Raw genomic sequence first — 18,369 nt, forward strand, 5'->3', positions numbered from 1 at the left:
CATATTGTTTTTAGTCATTCTATTTCTTAACCAAACAGTATTCATTATAGTGAGCCAAATTACATGAAAATTGAAATTATCAATTGCATGTATTATCAAACAATTTTTAATGTGTGTTGCTGCCATATAAAAATGGTTGCTATGAATTTAATTACTTATGTTTAATTATTATCTGTCTGTATATACAAATTTATTACAAAATTACATCTATACATATCTTGTTTATTAGCTACAAGCAATTCACAAACACAATCTAAAAATAATTTACAGTCACAAAACAATGCTAGGTCCCCTTTTAAGCAATTTACAATTTAGTTTCTTCTTATTATTAATACACATATATTTTAACAGAAAAAGTTATTACTTTCTTTACATATTTTTTTCCCCTTTTTTTTTACAATTATAATAAAACATTCCTTGAAATTTGCTGTAAACTAATATTAACACATTTTACACTTTGGAGTCAAACAAAAATTACATCACAATAAATAATCACTAAGCAATAAACTCATATTGTTATAAAATAATCAATAAATATCACTTTATAAAATGGGAACCCAGAATTTTAAGTGTAAGACCATATAATAAATTGCAAACTTTAAACATGAAATATTTCATATAAGTGCAATTAAGTTATCAGACAGATACTATGAGAATTTTTCTACTTTTCCTAATAGTATTTATAAACTATTATTTAAAATTATATAAAATATACAATAATTTGAACTTCGCATCTATCATAATGGTTTATATACCATTTATTAGGCAAGCTAATTTGAAAAAGTTTTCATTAAAAAAGAAACAATTGTGGGTAATAAATGTGATGATTGAAATTGGAAAGTGCATAAAACCAGGTGTTGATAAGTTACACTTGCAAGTACTTCTACATGAAACTGGTGTAACTTAATATTAGTCTATCCATGCCTGAGCTGGTTGGTCTGTAGTAAAAGGACTGACACCATTACGTTCCATAGCATCCAGAATTTCACACACATATGCAGCAACATCAACTCTGCTCTGGTCAATACCTTTAATAAATGGATGCTCTAATAATCTATTGTATTTCGGTCTTTGTGTTTCTTCTTTAATGAGGCTGTAAAAAAGGTGATTATTAATTGAAAGTAAAATGATGAGTGATATTAAAGAGAAAAGGCCATTTTACACACACACAAACAAAAATCACTGTGCCACAGTAAAAAAAACAAATCTAGATTTAAAGAAAGAATTCCAATATCCATATTGAACTTGGAATAAGAAAAGTAAATATATTTGATTGTGGTGTTTAACTTAGTGACATAACACAATGTTTACACTGATTAAGTCTCAGATTATTTGAAATTAATAAATTTCATAGAATTGTTATTCTGTATGTGGTTTAAAGTCCAACCAAGGTCAATTTCCTCTTTAATAGCCTATTTTTGTAAAAGTTTGCTCAAAGTGTAATATTTTGTTATATAAACATGTTTCTAACATAATTATAAAGGTATATTCAACATACCAAGTATTAACAAAGTTGACAAAATTGTTTGAAAATATGTTATTTTTGTTAGTGAGACGAGGTGGGTCTCCTTGAACCACTTGTTGTAGCTGTTCAAAAACTGATCCCCATCGAGGATAGGGAAATGACCCCGTAGCCACCTCCATCAAGGTAATACCGAGTGACCAAACATCTGATCTGACATCATAACCTCTAGCACGTCCCGGATCAATTCTTTCAGGCTAAAAAGTTCAATTGTAAGAATTACAATACTGTTTCAAATATTTTTGATAATCATCTATCACAAAAGAAAAAAATTAGTAACTCACTGCCATGTAAGGTCTACAGCCTGCATCTCGTGTTCGCGCTATTGAATCAACAAGCTTACCAGATATACCAAAGTCACAGAGCTTTATATTGCCTCTTCTGTCCAACAATATATTTGATGGTTTGACATCCCTGTTCATTTAAAAATATTAATATTTTATATATAATTTTATGTGAATGACATCTGTATCTTAATATAATACATACCTATGAATTATTTTTAATTTTTCCTTCAAATAATTTAAAGCTTTGACAGTTGCTAAAGTTATTTTAGCCATTATGTTTTCAGGTATTCGTGTTTGCATCCTTTCACAAATGAATTTATAAAATTTGTCTAATGAGGTATCCATTAACTCCATACAAATCCAGCAATCACCCTGTAATAAGACGAGTTATATAGCAATTCTTGTTATGTTGATGAACATATTAATTACAATAAGTAATATAAATTAATATTACTATAACATAAACTTATGATGATAATAGTTTGATGTACCTCCTTAAACAGTGCTCCATAAAACTGTACAATATAAAGACACTCATTACTCTTCATCACTACTTCCAGATCCATTAGTAATTGCTTCTGTTCCTTTTCATCTACCGTTGAACGAATGCGTTTAACAGCCATTACTTTATTGGTCCTAAAATAATTTAACAATAATAGTAAACACTTAAAATATCAGTGCCAAAAATATGTTTTTTTAATACACCAATAATTTGCAGCTTAGTAGCTGAATTTGAACTTGAACAGGCTTTACTTATATTATATTATAATTTATAAAACTTTGCCTATAACACATAAATTATGAGGCACATTTTGCTCCCTAGAAGGGTAAATTAAAAGAGACTATGCCTTTCCACTTTTTAAGTGTGAAGAGGTAACAAACAGAAGTTACTTTGCATTTCTAAAATTAGTATAGATTTCAATCACAGAAGAGTAATAATATAAAATAGGTTAATATTATATTATCTTAATTGAGTAACAAATATGTTCAGATCTAAATAAATAAATGTGAAAAATATGCCTTTTTAAGTTGGTTATAGTAGAAGTTGTGCTCAAATAAACATAAATAATTAATGGATAAATTCTAAGTTTTATTTATTCTTGCTCTTTCAAGATGTTATGTTATAAAATTTTCAGTCTTTATTTACCTTTGCTACTGTTAGTTTTTAAACAATATTATTTGTTTTAATTGTATACATTAACTTCATATAACTTACTTTCTGTGTACCATTTTGTTGACTGCTCCAAATGCACCCCTGCCAATCTCACCAAGATCTTGCAAATCATCTGATGTAAAGTCATATATGTCAGTAGCAGATAATTGTAACTTTCCTGATGATTGCATTGATGGATAAATCCTACATCTATCTCTGAAACAAAATATTATTATTTAAGTAATCTGATAAGCTACAAAATATTTTATTAATGATTTAAGATAATAAATCTCCAGCTTAACTCAATTTAGTTAGCAATGTTAGTACTTAGTCCCCCAGCTCATACATATTTAATCCAAAATCTTTATGTGAAATTGATTTATACATAATCAATATAATTAAATCCAAATGAAAATATATTTTTTTCATTTTAAAGCTTTTAATCTATAAAAATATTAAAAGATTAAGGTTGATAATAATATACTGCAGATAATTTTTAAGTCTTGTAAGTAAACTATTTTTATTAAATGGTAAAAAAATCCTATACAATCCATAAATAAAAAGCATAATAAGATTTTTATTATTTTATCATTAATAAGAAAGGTCGTATCTTTAATTCGTGTATTTGAGTCAAAATCCACATACCTGGTATTTTCTGGTAACACATCTCGAATTGTTCGTGATGGTATACGTGCTTTTTGCGTCGACGCATTAGAAGTAAAAGGCATAAATGCAGCAGTATCACTTGATGGCCCACCGAGCTGAAGATTTAATATTTTTCGTTTCTCTGTACCAAATAAGCTCAGATCAGGTTTCGGCATATTTGGCCTACTTGGACCTGAAACATAATTAGATAAATCTTAGTAATTATTTGACGTTTGTATTCATCAACAATGTTTTATCATTTGGTTTTTACCTTGATTTGACGACACTTCGCCATTCTTCGACATTTTTAACGATTAAGGCGAAGTAATCAGCAAGTGTATTCGCTCCTTTTATTTAAGTATTTAGTTCTAAATTCTCCATTAGAAAATAACAACAAAAATATGTTTTCATAACAAGAAACGATAAGATGTCTCGTTCAAATTATGCATCGTAGATGCTAAGGATTTTCAATAACATAATCACACACAGTACACAACAGCACAACACACGGTAGGATTTGACAATTTGCAAGCAGTGTTGCCATTTGCCATTGGCTAATAATTATCAATTATTATAGAATACATTTTACGTTAAAAAGATAGGCTCTAACATTATATTTGGTCTTATATTTTGAAAGTTCACACATGAATTACTATTCGTATTTTAATTACTATATGAGTGGAGAAAGATGGAAGATAAAAAATATTGATATTCGTATAATGATTAGTAATCCTTTTACATTTTATACTATATTTTGACATAATATAATACAAAGTCGTTTTCTGTTTCTGTCTGTATCATGCTTATGTTTGTTTCACCGCTAGAAGGATTTTGATACAAAACTTTGAAGTTTTATATTCGTTCCGCTGAAGAAGGACATTCGAAAGCTTTCTATCGGTTTTATAATTTTTCTCACATATCCGAAAATGTCCTCACTACTTTCAAATAAATCCTCATAAACCTTGATTTCAAATATTCACATAAATAAACCTCTGTTGCTCTAGGGACACAACTTCTTTGTGGCCCTAGGGCAGGCCCGCCGCTAGCTGTTTTGTCGCCCGCGTGCAATAACTATTATGCCGCCCTTTTTTTCGCAAAAACGCATACCACTATTCCTCCACATGAGGTGGGGGGCGGGGTGTATACCTGCTAAAAAACCAACGTTAGCGACCCACTCTGTCTTTTTGGAGGATGTTACGAAATCTTTTGTGCATACTACCGTGACGTCCTAACGGTAGGCTCACCTCTGCGGAGTTCCACTTCCTAGGGAGTTCTCAGGGTACAGAAACCCTTAACCCCGGGACACTTATGGTGGGAGGAGAAGACATCCATAGCGAAGACCCCTTCTACTGGTCTTCTTCGGCGAAGCGGGTCAGCAGCACTGTACCCACGGTCCCGATAGAACCTTGTTACGAGCATTAAGGGAGTCCAACCAAATAGGTGTATTTTCCGTTCAAGTACAGAATCAGTAAACAAATCCCATACCATTGCATCAAGGTGTGAGACGTTATTTCCCCCAAATAGTTTAATAATTCAATGGAGGATATGTTCAAGACGCTGAACTGGAAAGGACATGCATCAACATCAATGGCGAATACATCTCTCACTTAAGATTTGCAGACGCTTGCTGATTCTTCTATGCGTATCGGCCTACGGATGAAATTGGATAAAACCAAGGTCATGTTGAATGAACATGTTTTGCTTATGCTTTAGGAGGTCCTCCTACGTTGGCATTGATGAGCTTTAAGCTGAGTTGGACAAAATGTTGCACGAAGCTCCATCCAGGATGAGGCCCTGATCCTTCATATGTGCGCCTTAAATGCCGTCTCTTGGAGGGCGGTAGACGCTCCTCGAGGAGACCTCAGCAAGGACCGTGGATTAGGAGGCCCTCCGTTTTAGTTAGAGAAACCATCAAGACCAGCATCTCGATTTGATCCACCGTGAGCGACACTCCGACTTTAGGGGCGCCATCTGAAAGGTTCGTCCCGTCACCGTGACACAACACACCCATCCCGGGCGAGGTCGGTGCCCGCAGGAGCCAGTCAAACCAACTTCAAACGCCGGACAAGTCGTCCATCGCCCCCTCCCAAAGGATCACCTGATCCTGGAGGTATGCCCCAACGGCCTTCTGAGATAGGAAGGCAACTCGTGATATCGAAATGGTCCTATGGTCTCGAAAGGAAGACGGCGAGCTTGAAGTCTAACGAATATCTGCTGATGTTAAGTAAAAATATAAAGTATAAAACGCCAAAGTGTATAAATGTAAAATATAAAAAAGGCATTGGCTCATGACCCCGTGGATGCCGTAATTAAGAAAAAAAGAAAGGAAGACTATTGAAGTCGTTCGCCACGTCCGGTGATACCGTTAGGACTACGTTCCCTTGGACCACCGCCTCCATTGTCCGGGTCTTCAGGGTTTTTTCAACTGACGATGTGCAGCCCACAGGTGTACCTCTAAGTTTGCGTTGAGCACGTTGCGCCTGCGACAGCGAACGTATGCCCTCCGCGCCCGGTTTAACGGTGCCCGTAGCTCTGCTATTTCGAGCGACCACCAGTATAACTTACGGCGTGATACCCTTCAAGCCGCCCTACGACAACGCTCTACTACAAGTAACGGATTGATAAGGAAGCTAAAGGGGATTGTCCTAACTTCGACAGTGTAGTTTTTCATAGGATAACAGACGACGGACTTTCAACTTTACTGATGGCGATATTTTTCGATGCTTTGAATAATTTATTTTACTTAAGGATTTGTGGGAATTATAATGACTTGAATTAGGTACATGTATTGTATTGCTCAATTTGCCGCCCCCTGGACGTGCCGCCCGCGTGCGCTGCACGCGTCGCACCCCCGCTTACGGCGGCCCTGCCCTAGGGTCTCCACACCTTTGAATCCGACTCTGATTGTATGTATAAAAAAGAAGATATCTTGCTTGTAGAACCAAAAATATGATTTTTGCCAGACACGCTCTAGCAACAAGAAAATAGCTAGATGAAGAATTTATAAGATAATTAGGTATATGTTTTAAAATAATTAGCACTATACTTTTATTTTAAAAATATTTATGCAAAAACGTTTAAAAATTATAGTACATGCGAATTATTTCATCCTGGGATTCAATCTAAAAAATCTAATTCTATATTTGGATTTATCATTCGAAGACGCTTTTAATCATACTGTCTCTGGAGATAGTTGAAGTTAGTTGCCATCAGTTCAATATCTATTAAACTGAAAATGTAGTAAAAAGCGTTTTTCTAAAGTGGACTAAAAATTAATATAGTCTATTTACTTCCCACAGCTGGTCAAATGCCTCCTCTCTGTTTTGAGATGGTTACTTAGCGATATGTTATACGTGGCAGATGCTCATCCATAATGTCGGTTTTCTCACGTTGTTTCCTTTCACCGCCGAGCACAAGATGAATTATAATAAAAACGACATAAGTTTTACATAAATTTAGTTCTGCTTTTTGTTAGTTAAGAGCTTCAAGGCATGTATTCAACATCAACCGTTTGTCAAAGATGTGGAAAACAACAAATCTTAATTATTCTCACAATTGTGGTCTGATGAAAGAGAAACTACAACAAAAAAGAAGTGACGTCCTCTCCGTTTTGACAGCCTATCTAGTAATATAACTAATCAAAGTTGACGGATTTTGCAATTCGCCGAATAAATTAATAATAATTATAAACATATAATTAACATGGTAAATGGTAATCTTTATCCTTAGGCCTTAACAAGTTTTTTTTTTCAATTGAAGTAATACAGCGTCAATTTTTAACGTTATTGTTTACATAACCCAAAGGCTATATATAGTATACCAATAAAGGCTTCCCTTTTAATCACTTATGGCCAATTTTCGGCATAATGAAGTAGTAATAGTGGGAAATAATCCAACTGCAGGAAAGGAAGAACACTTCATTATAATAAAGTGTTATGGTTTTGTGAAGTATTTATGTATCCTACTTTTATTTTATGTACATGAATGATATATAAAATAAATAAAAAAGTTCTGTATATAGTCTGCTATGTGTATATTATAAAAATGAAATCCTATGTTAAGATTCATAGTCAACATTCTATTATGGTAGATAATATAAGTAAAAAACACAATTATAAAATATTTTTAAGGCAAATGATGTGACAAGATATTAAATTTTCTACCCAATCTTTTTAATTTTTTTTGTAATTGATTGTTTAACTTCCGTATCATGTGCTTTATGTCTTTTACTTTTGTTCTTTTCAGATATATGATTTAAAATTTCATCATTGACTTGTTCATTGCAGTCTTTCGTTATATTGCTAGTTCTTGATTTCTTTTTTGATGATGAGGTATTTTTTTTGTCTCCATCTTGTTTTTGATTTGGTTTTGTTTTGTCAAAATTAATATACGAAACATTTATTGAGTTGGCAGATTTCGCTTCGATCGCTTCATCCTCTCCATCCAAAACTTCTTTGATCCACCTAAAATAACATTTTAATTATGATTAAATTAACACTGAACTCAATGGTTATTGAAATAAAACTAGCTATAACGGATTTGAATCGCGTATATTAATTATTTTTAACATCCCGACGTGTCGAGCACTTTACAGTGTTTGTGGTCACGGGTAGACTACCACGGATGTCGGGATGTTAAAAATAATTAATTTACGCAATTCAAATACATTATAGCTAGTTTTATTTCAATGTGTAATCACGAAAATTTAAGACATCAATGGTTATTTCTAACAGCATACTACATATTTCAATATTACCTTTCATCCAATTTGCCTCGAATATATGGTAAAGCTCCATAGAGATCTAATACAACTATTTGAAACAGTACTTCTTGCCCTTCATTAATATTATTACCAATCCAGTTGTATCCAGGTTCTTCTGTAGGTCTTGGAATAACTACATTAAAAACTCTAAAAGATAGATAACGTTTTTTTACATTGAATGTAAGCAAGAATTGACATATTAGGATTTGAATTTATACTCTTTGCATTGCATTTTGAATTTCAGAAAAGTTGTTTTTGGAACTCAAAGTATAGTGAAATACATTACAATTAATAACATATTAACTATGACTATTTGTCATGCATAAAATAACAATGTAAATCAGAGTAGCTGGAATAGAAATTCTTGATGTGAAAAGAAGTACTTTTTACCTATGGATGAGTATACCAAGGTGTGTTGTACTCTTTTTATTAACAATGCCTTTTAGAGTTGCACCCACATACGGACGAAATATAAAATAATCAGCCTGTACTTGAAAATGGATGTCAGCATTATCATTATGTATTGCACCTACATTTTGTAAAACTCGAAGATTCTTGTAACTCAAAAGAATCCCATCAAATCTGTAAATACAACACAAAAATCCACATCCAATATACTATAGAAATAATAGTATTAACTAGAAAATGGTACCGATCGATATATTTATCTTACTGGATGAATGGTCACGTTCGAAAAGATTTCTTAAAATATATTTAGTAAAACTTAAAGCAATGATTCTATATTACCAATAATTAATTAATAGATATGTTTACACCATTACCAATGTGGTGGCAAATGCTTAAAAAGTAAAAATCTCTAGGGATATTTACTTACTCTTTATCAAATTTTCCTATTTTATAATCTAATAAATTTTTAATAGAATCTGTAAGATTTCCGAGACACCATGGTTGTAATGCTAGGTTTTGCGTCACTTTTTTCTCAATAATACAAGAATTTTTATCACTGGCTAACTTTCGAAGTTCTTTTAGATCAAACTTTATTATGGTTGACATTTTTAAAATCGCATTATCAAATTTAATTTCATTTTATTTAGAAATTCAATAAAAGTAAATAACATTTAGAATTACATATGACAGATCGAAAATAATGTGATTTTGTTTTTTTTTGTTTTTAATTTATCTTACGGCTCTGGATGCTAGCATTTATAGTCTAACGAGTTAAATAAATTTAAATATAACTGCGAAATAATGTGACCGTGCAATTTAAGACTATATATATAATTTAAGACTAATAAACATTCTATGATTATAATATACGCTAATATTTTTTCTATTTATTGTTGATAAACATATTAAACAAAAAAAAAAAAACAAATAATTATGATTTGTTCCTTGGGGATCACAAGTACAAAAAAACACAATTAATTAAAAAATAATTTAATGATTGCTCGGTAGAATATTTAGTTTCATATTTTAATGTTGATATACTTTTTTATTCCTATGGAAATACCCATATGTTCCAGGACCCTTGAGCCTTGTAAAACTTTCAAATTAAAATATAGCAATAATAAGTAATTATAATTGTGCACACAAAAATATAAAGTTATATAATGTTAAATTTATTGACGAGGTTCCTGTTCGTATCGTAAACAACAGATTAAAAGAAATTGACGTTTATAAATATAACCATTAACCACGATTGGATGAGATAATCTGTATACCGTAGTTTTGTTTTTAATTCGTATTCAAAATAACTTCTAAATAAAAGCACTCACTTTAGAAATTGCAAGATGAGTAATTTCAGATATAAAGTAGGGCCATTAGCAAAATGTGTTTTTCAAAATCATAGTACAAGATCTAATATGTAAGTATTCCATAATTAGTAACCTAAAAAGATTACATTTAAATATTTACATCTTTTAATATTTTTTTATACTGATAGGTCTTCTAATTTTTTACAGATGGTCTACTCTAATGCAGTACAGATTTTATCCTAGGCCGACCAGTTTTCCTGATTACTTTCAAAATCCAATATTTAGAAAAGAGGACCAAGCTAAACTGATTGAGAGTAATGAATTAAAGAAACTAGCTGCTTTACCTGTTAAACCCCCTGCGGCTTATGAGACTTCTTCAGTCTACCACGATCCCCTTGTTAGGTGAGTTGATATACTATTTTTGATGCACACTATTCTTAATAAAGATTATATATAGATAATTTCTATGAAATGTAGTTTATTTACACTTAAGTTATTCTTCTGTATTACTATAGTAATATCTACTTATTATTCGTATTTAAATTTAATTTGAAATGTCATAACATATATTTATTTATAAAGAATTGTTAAAAATTTCTGTGGCTGGATTTCTACCAAGTATAAATGGATATAGTTTAAATTTACATTAATGTATACTCTTAAGTATTTCTATGCATACTTAAAAATTGTAACTAACAAAGATAATTCTGTGTTTTCAGTAAACTTATAAATCATGTCATGAAAATGGGCAATAAAAAATTGGCCCGTAATCTGGTTGAAAAAGCATTTGAAAATATTAAAAGAATACAAATAGAGAGGTATCATCTAGCAACAACACCCGAAGAGAAGGCAAAAGTCATACTTAATCCCAAAGATATTCTACACAAAGCTGTTGAAAATTCAAAACCATTACTACAACTTCTACCAATAAAAAGAGGAGGTATCACTTATCAGGTAAATAATTAAACTCCTTAAAAATATGTTTCTTTTTCATAGATACTTTTATGTTAATGTAACTTATTAATTTATTTGATTTGTTTGCATTACTATATATTTATTTTGTAGGTGCCTGGTCCCATAACAGAAAAGAGATCACTTTTCTTAGCAATAAAATGGCTTTTAGAAGCTACAAATGATAAGGAGAGAACAATACATTTCCCTGAGCAATTTGCGTGGGAACTTCTGGACGCTGCTAATAACACTGGCAAAGTTGTAAAGAGAAAACAAGACATACATCGTCAGTGTGAAGCTAACAGAGCATATGCACATTACAGATGGCAGTGATTTATGATATTGTTAAGTGTTGTAATTAAATTGTAGATTAATAATATAAATTAAGTAAACATTAAATTGGAATTTAATTTATTATCTTAGTATTAAGCAAATTTAGTATCTATACTAGTTCAATCTACAATGATACCCGGAGGAGTGGGTCCTTTTCATAATTGCTGTGATGCAAGTAAGCCATGTCAACATAATATTCTGTATGATACTTTTGAAAAATATTTGTTTTTAAATATAAGCTATAATTAACAGAAAAGGTTGTACCTATATCATTGTATCATTTATATAGTAGTTTATGTTAATTTTATATATTTAAATCTACCTTAGTTTGCATCACACCAAATTTTTAAGTCTCTTTCTTTTTGTAACTCTATCTTATTTAGCCAGTTATTTACTACTTTTGATGTGTACTTCGAATCAGTCTTCTGGAAATCTACATGATTTGCAGAATAAACCAAGTCATTGTTGATTTGAGACTAACTCAAGTCTCTAGCGAGCCTAAGGCATGGGGCTTGGGTTAAGGAGAAATCACAGAATGCGATTGACGTGTTTTGTGATATATTGCAAGTGCAAACTTAAACATTACGATTAAAGGTAAAGCCCTTTATTTCATTGTTTCAAATTTGAAGCAAAGAGGTCGACATGTTTCTATTAATAGAATTAAGTCTTTTGGATCTATACTAAAAATTGGCGTCCCACAAGGATTAATTTTGGGTCCGATAATACCTCATTAACCATATAAGGCAATATAAACAATGCTTAATATAAATGAATGATTTACATTAGTTCTATATGCTAAAAAGATCCGAAATCGTGGATACTTTCAGAGATAGTACATGATAAAAATAGTCATATATAAAAATTGAGATCCAAAATTAGTTACCAACTAAAGACCCATTAGTTTGATATCTTGAATTTTCAAAGTATTGCCATTAACTCTACAAATACGCATTACTAAACCTATGGACTAAAAGCAACCAATTGAAAAAGATAAATAAATAAATAAATAAATTTGAGACAACATCACATACATTACTCTGATCCCAATGTAAGTAGCTAAAGCACTTGTGTTATGGAAAATCAGAAGTAACGAAGGTACCACAAACACCCAGACCCAAGACAACATAGAAAACTAACGATAATCTATATCGACTCGGCCGGGAATCGAACCCGGGACCTCGGAGTGGCGTACCCTTGAAAACCGGTGTATACACCACTCGACCACGGAGGTCGTCATAGTAGATAGTTTTATGAAAATATATTCAACATAAAAATAATCATCGAAAAATACACTGAACATAATCTTCCCATTTACGTCGCTTTTATTGACTTCTCAAAAGCTTTTGAATCTATATCGCACAACTCTATTTGGGAAGCACTTACTAATCAAGTTTGGCCTTCATTACCACTGGAGCTGGAATTGCGTCATACGGTATTTTGTTTTGGGATAATACTACAGATACATATATTGAAACTGTTTTCATTCTACAAAAAAGAGCTGTCCAGTGTATTGATAACCTTTATTTATATTAACAATAATATGAACTTTTTGAAAGACAGTGATGGTATAGACAACAAGGAGGATAGATGAACACCTAGTTTCGAGATTTGCAACGTTAATTCACCCTTCCTGGGATCCGGTATTCGTTTACTTATTCGTTGTAATAAGTTCCACAGTTCTTTTTAACTTATTAAAAAAGTTATAGCTTACGTCTTTTTTTTCTTCTTTATGGATATGTTGACATTAACGCTGTAAGAATTATTAACTATTCCTTACATCGTCAATGTGCCACTAACCTTGGGAACTAAGATGTTATGTCCCTTGTGCCTGTAGTTACACTGGCTCACTCACCCTTCAGACCGGAACACAACAATACTGAGTACTGTTGTTTGGCGGTAGAATAACTGATGAGTGGGTGGTACCTACCCAGACGGGCTTGCACAAAGCCCTACCACCAAGTAAAGTCCGTCCAGCAGTGGACGGAAATGAGCTGATGGATTGGATTGGATTTAATTATTTACAATAAATAAAAAAATACAATGCCATAGAGCGCACGCAGGCAAGGTGTTTAAGGTCCACCTACGTTGGCATTGATGAGCTTCAAGTTGAGTTGGACAAAATGTTTCCTGAAGCTCCATCTACCATCCAGGATAAGGCCCTGATCCCTCATATGTGTCTGCGCCTTAATTACCGTCCCTTGGAGGGCGGTAGACGCTCCTCGAGGAGACCTTGACCGTGTATTAGGAGGACCTCCGTTTTAGTTAGAGAAACCTTTAAGACCAGCATCTCGATTCGATCCACAGTGAGTGACACTCCGACCTTAGGGCCGCCATCTGAAAGGTTCGCCCCGTCACCGTGATGAGGGCGTCGTCTATCCCTGGCCCTGTTTCCCGGAAATAGCTCCCTAACCAGTCGCAAGAGATCTGTCGGTAGTTATTCGGTAACAGGAGCGCCGTGTGTCCGGAGCTTCCCTCGCAAACCACCAAAGGCGCCCCTTTGGTGGTTTGCGAGCTTAGTTAGAGAAACCTTTAAGACCAGCATCTCGATTCGATCCACAGTGAGTGACACTCCGACCTTAGGGCCGCCATCTGAAAGGTTCGCCCCGTCACCGTGATGAGGGCGTCGTCTATCCCTGGCCCTGTTTCCCGGAAATAGCTCCCTAACCAGTCGCAAGAGATCTGTCGGTAGTTATTCGGTAACAGGAGCGCCGTGTGTCCGGAGCTTCCCTCGCAAACCACCAAAGGCGCCCCTTTGGTGGTTTGCGAGCTTAGCTCTCTGCTTACTTAACGCCTTTTCTAAGTCCTTTGTCAACAGGCGATGTGCGGCCTACAGCTGTTCCTTTAAGTTTGTGTTGAGCACGTTGCGCCTGCGACAGCGAACGTATGCCCTCCGCGCCCGGTTTGACGGTGCCCGTAAACCTGCTATTTCGAGCGACCACCAATATACCTTAAGGCGCGCGATACCCTTCAAGCCGCCCTACGCCCTACTACAAGTAACGGATACCTAATCTACCCATTGATAAGGAAGCTTAAAGGGGATTCTCCTAACTTCGACAGTAGTTGTGTTAACTAAGTGTTTTTCATAGAATAACAGACAACGGTCTTTACTCAGTGTGATATTTTTCGATGCTTTGAATAATTTATTCTACTTAAGGATTTGTGGGAATTATAATAATTACTTGAATTAGGTACGTGATGTATTGCTCAATTTGCCGCCCCCTGGGCGTACCGCCCGCGTGCGGTGCACTCGATGCACACCCGCTTACGGCGGCCCTGATTGTAGTCTACTGACATAGTCTCTAATTAAAATTGTAGACAAGAGTAACTACTGTGTTTCGTGCCAGTTCTTCCGGACCATCTAAATGACACTTACTAGTTTCTGTAATTTTTAAGCTTGCTTGCTTATGTGTATATAAGTACAACTATTATAATCAAGCTAATCGATATAAAGCATCGTAAAGTTATTTTAATATATTTTATATTCGTATATATATTTTCCATGGGATTTATTTTGAAATCATTGAAATAATTATAAAATATTAGATTTCACACAGAAATATAATGTGTATAATGTAATCAGTGCAGGTTTGAACCCGCAATCATCGGTTAAGATGCACGCGTTCTAACCACTGGGCCATCTCGACTCGACATATTTAACATAATTTCCTCCTTTTTGGAAGTCAGTTATAATATGTTGTGGTCAGAAAAATATTATTTTTATATATAATTGAAAAAGGTTAATTTCCAATTAAATTAATCATCAGTACATACTATGTATAAAACAAAGTCGCTTATAGTTGACATTCCCTATGTATGCTTAGGTCTTAAAGATACACAACGGATTTTGATACGGTCTTTTTTAATAGATAGAGTGATTCGAGAGGAAGTTTTTTTATAATACACGGATAGTATAGTAATGAAACACAATTTTATATGTTTCTAATGTGATGTCGTAAATAAACAAATTTTGTAGAATATTTGGTATCAGTATTGCACCCGTGTGAAGCCGGGGCGGGTCGCTAGTTAACATATTAACTAACATCTTAGGGACGGAATACCTGTATAATACGACACAACTTAGATGTATCTGCAAATTCAATAAACCGAGTAATGCTGATTCACCCAACCAATAGAAATAGCTCCATAGCGATGAATCTTTCAACGATTTTAGTGGAGTTATTGAAAATGAGGATATATATGTTTGTATAGAAATTTAAAAAGCCTCATAATAATATAAAAAGTTGTTGGTTTTTATATTATCATTAGTTGTATAAATGCTACCAATTTATTTCTTCTTCTTTTAAATTTTTAAATATTGATTTTTTTATTATTATCAATCGCTCAAATCAAATAAGATAATTATCAAATCAAAAAATAGGTATTAGTAAAGTTATTTAATTATGTGACCATTCATTTTGCCATCAAGTTCATGTAAATCGACGTGTCAAGTTGACTTATATATTAAGTCTTATGATATTACAAGTAACGTTTGCGTAAAGATCATATTCAATAAGGCAATCTTAGAGAAATAACTCTGACTGAGCGAAGTGCGTTAGAGCATTTCTTCCCTAAAAAAGGTCAAAATTCTTTGCCTTAAAAAAGTGAATGTTTTTTCGTCGTATTATAGTTCCTCAAAGACAAAACATACAATCAATACTCCTAGAGGTTTGTTATTTGGTTGGTTTTAAATATTTACGTATTAAATTAAATACTTTGAACATAGAGACCGACTAAGGCTTGTAATCCCATCGTAATGAATCTTGAGACTATTAACTACTTAATAATGAATGCAATCAATTTCTGAAACTAATTTTACTCTTAGAATGTGTAATCTATGTTATAGCATATATAACGGGTGATTCAGTATTAATAATCAGTAAATAGTAATTAATAACTAATCAGGCCAGGTACTCGTAATGATAATTATACACACATGGTACATACATTCAGGTAATATATGGGGCTCTGACTGTAATACATTTTATAAATAATAAATTTTATACCCGGGTGGTAATGGCTATTCTCAAAGTACTCATAAAAAATATGCCATCATGACCAGGAAGACATTTAATTTGTCTTTACGCTTGTAATATTGATAAATTATTTTCTACCCGATGAGATGTAGAGCTTTGGGCGACGACGCTATTTCTCTTGAGATATTTCTTTTGTGCGATTAATACTATTTGAAAATATTTATTAACATAAGAATTAACAACATTAAATGCTTAAATCTTGACGTGGAATGGTGGCAAGAATGCTAGCAGCATTTCCCCGTTGAATCGCAATTCCGATCCTCTGTGCAAAAAACGAACCAGCCCTGATTAATTGCTTATTTTTTCAAACATTTTCACATAGATTAGATAAAAACCAGTCCAAAGTGCAGGGAGTCTTTATTGCACGGCACGTGCATCGAATCATCCTCACATGCATCGATTAATGGCGGTATAACCATCCAAAACGGCGCAACTTAGTGACTCAGAGTAGTAACGGGCCACTGCGTCACTGGTGCCAGAAGTTGCGCTCGCCAATCCGCATGCCCAGTATGGTCACTATTATGGGTATTATCATGGTAAGTCCAATACACCCACTGCCATTGGTGACGTACTGAAGACGAACGATTAGATGAGATGAATTCGTGGTGCAGCTGGAAGAGGAACTAAAGTACATTAGATGGTATCTTGTAGGTCTATGTGTAGTTCAAAGGGAGGGCGAGGACAAGATCACCTTACATACTGACCACCATATGTACTTCAGGGACGGAGACCAGCAATCCTAAGGTTTAAGAGTTTCTGGTTCATAAGAACCTCATTAACAACGTTGTCGAAATCTCCAGTGTGTCGACAAGGGTTGCATACCTCATTATTAAGCTAAAATATTAACGGCTAAGACATCTTACACTTGAGTTTTGCAGATGATGTCGTTATTACAGCAGAATCGTTGCAGAATTTACAACTGATGCTGCATAGCTTGATTGACGTTTCTCCGGATGCAATCGGGAAGATGCGACATTTTTCTTTTTGTATTTATTTTAAAGAACTTATAGCTTACCTTATAGCCTAGACCACAAGTATATTAAAATATCAAAAACTCTGTAAGTTACTGCAAAATGAGGTTTCAAAATGACAATTTAGTTTTTCGCTCGAAAACGCCTTGTCTGACGACACTGTTGTCTGTCACTGGCCCACTCATTGTACTTGTCCTCACTGGCTTTCATACTTGTGCATTTTTTCTCGTCCTTTCAGATACTTTTTTGTAAACATTTTAAAAGGACTATCGATACTCCGAAAAAACACCGTGCTGGCATATATTTTGTGTTAATGCGATCATCTATTTAAAGAAAGTTTTTAAATAAATGACTTCTGACTCAAAACTGAAATAAAAGTGGTTTCAAGATGAAAAGCGCAATCTGGAGTCTGCTTTGACAAACCCAATTTCCTTTTTAATTCGAAAAACGCAATTAATTTTTGTTTCAATGTTCACTCTTTTACAACTATAGCCACAAACAAGTGGTCATAACAGGAGTGACGTCACTAAACGCTAAATAGTGTATTTGAGATACGTATATATGAAACGGATTTCACATTACTTTAGCTCGTAATTATTGTTAAAAAACAGAATTATATCAAATATAAACCTTGCAATGGGCCTTCTTTTATATTTTTTTTAACATTTTAATAGCAACATTTTCATAAATATTATATTTGCATGTTCCCTATTGGATAAGAACAAGGTCATGATTACCGATCTCGTTAGTCCGGATCTCTATGTACTAAACCTTTAGAAGTTGTTCGAGAGTACTTATAGATCAGGCAAAACTAGGTAGAAACAGCTGTTAGGACAAGAAGGCTCTAGAGTGGGGTCAGATAATCAATAAGCATAGAGTAGGACGCCATGTGGTATGGCGGAACGATGATATACGGTGGCTACTAGGAAGTGAATGAGAAGGGTCGAAGATCGGGCTTAGTGACGCGCCTTGAGGCCTATGTCCAACAGTAGTCTAA

The 18,369-nt window shown here is 33.6% G+C and overlaps 3 protein-coding genes across 4 annotated transcripts; 1 reads left to right on the top strand and 2 right to left on the bottom strand.

Moving 5' to 3' along the window:
- Positions 1 to 4: 4 nt before the first annotated feature.
- Positions 5 to 4,160, bottom strand: LOC124529810 (dual specificity mitogen-activated protein kinase kinase 4-like). The gene is made up of 8 exons (XM_047103726.1): positions 3,879 to 4,160; positions 3,608 to 3,800; positions 3,026 to 3,178; positions 2,301 to 2,445; positions 2,012 to 2,181; positions 1,807 to 1,936; positions 1,499 to 1,719; positions 5 to 1,093 (listed from the first exon to the last, which is right to left on the bottom strand). Exons 1-8 carry the CDS (start codon positions 3,910 to 3,912, stop codon positions 910 to 912), a joined length of 1,230 nt encoding a protein of 409 aa, XP_046959682.1. The 5' UTR covers positions 3,913 to 4,160; the 3' UTR covers positions 5 to 909.
- Positions 4,161 to 7,623: 3,463 nt separating this feature from the next.
- On the bottom strand, positions 7,624 to 9,497 carry LOC124530030 (DNA-directed RNA polymerase I subunit RPA43). Its single transcript, XM_047104003.1, has 4 exons — positions 9,205 to 9,497; positions 8,760 to 8,951; positions 8,364 to 8,516; positions 7,624 to 8,070 (listed from the first exon to the last, which is right to left on the bottom strand). Exons 1-4 carry the CDS (start codon positions 9,381 to 9,383, stop codon positions 7,767 to 7,769), a joined length of 828 nt encoding a protein of 275 aa, XP_046959959.1. The 5' UTR covers positions 9,384 to 9,497; the 3' UTR covers positions 7,624 to 7,766.
- A 473-nt stretch (positions 9,498 to 9,970) lies between these two features.
- Positions 9,971 to 11,434, top strand: LOC124529718 (28S ribosomal protein S7, mitochondrial). 2 transcript variants are annotated; one of them, XM_047103600.1, is made up of 4 exons: positions 9,971 to 10,194; positions 10,273 to 10,486; positions 10,804 to 11,038; positions 11,150 to 11,434. In XM_047103600.1, exons 2-4 carry the CDS (start codon positions 10,305 to 10,307, stop codon positions 11,366 to 11,368), a joined length of 636 nt encoding a protein of 211 aa, XP_046959556.1. In that variant the 5' UTR covers positions 9,971 to 10,194; positions 10,273 to 10,304; the 3' UTR covers positions 11,369 to 11,434. The 2 variants fall into 2 exon arrangements, with proteins under 2 accessions (XP_046959556.1, XP_046959555.1); XM_047103599.1 differs by having other exon boundaries at positions 9,973 to 10,194; positions 10,292 to 10,486.
- The last annotated feature ends 6,935 nt before the right edge of the window (positions 11,435 to 18,369 follow it).

This window comes from Vanessa cardui, chromosome 5 (assembly GCF_905220365.1).
Source record: "Vanessa cardui chromosome 5, ilVanCard2.1, whole genome shotgun sequence".
Classification (NCBI taxonomy): domain Eukaryota; kingdom Metazoa; phylum Arthropoda; class Insecta; order Lepidoptera; family Nymphalidae; genus Vanessa; species Vanessa cardui.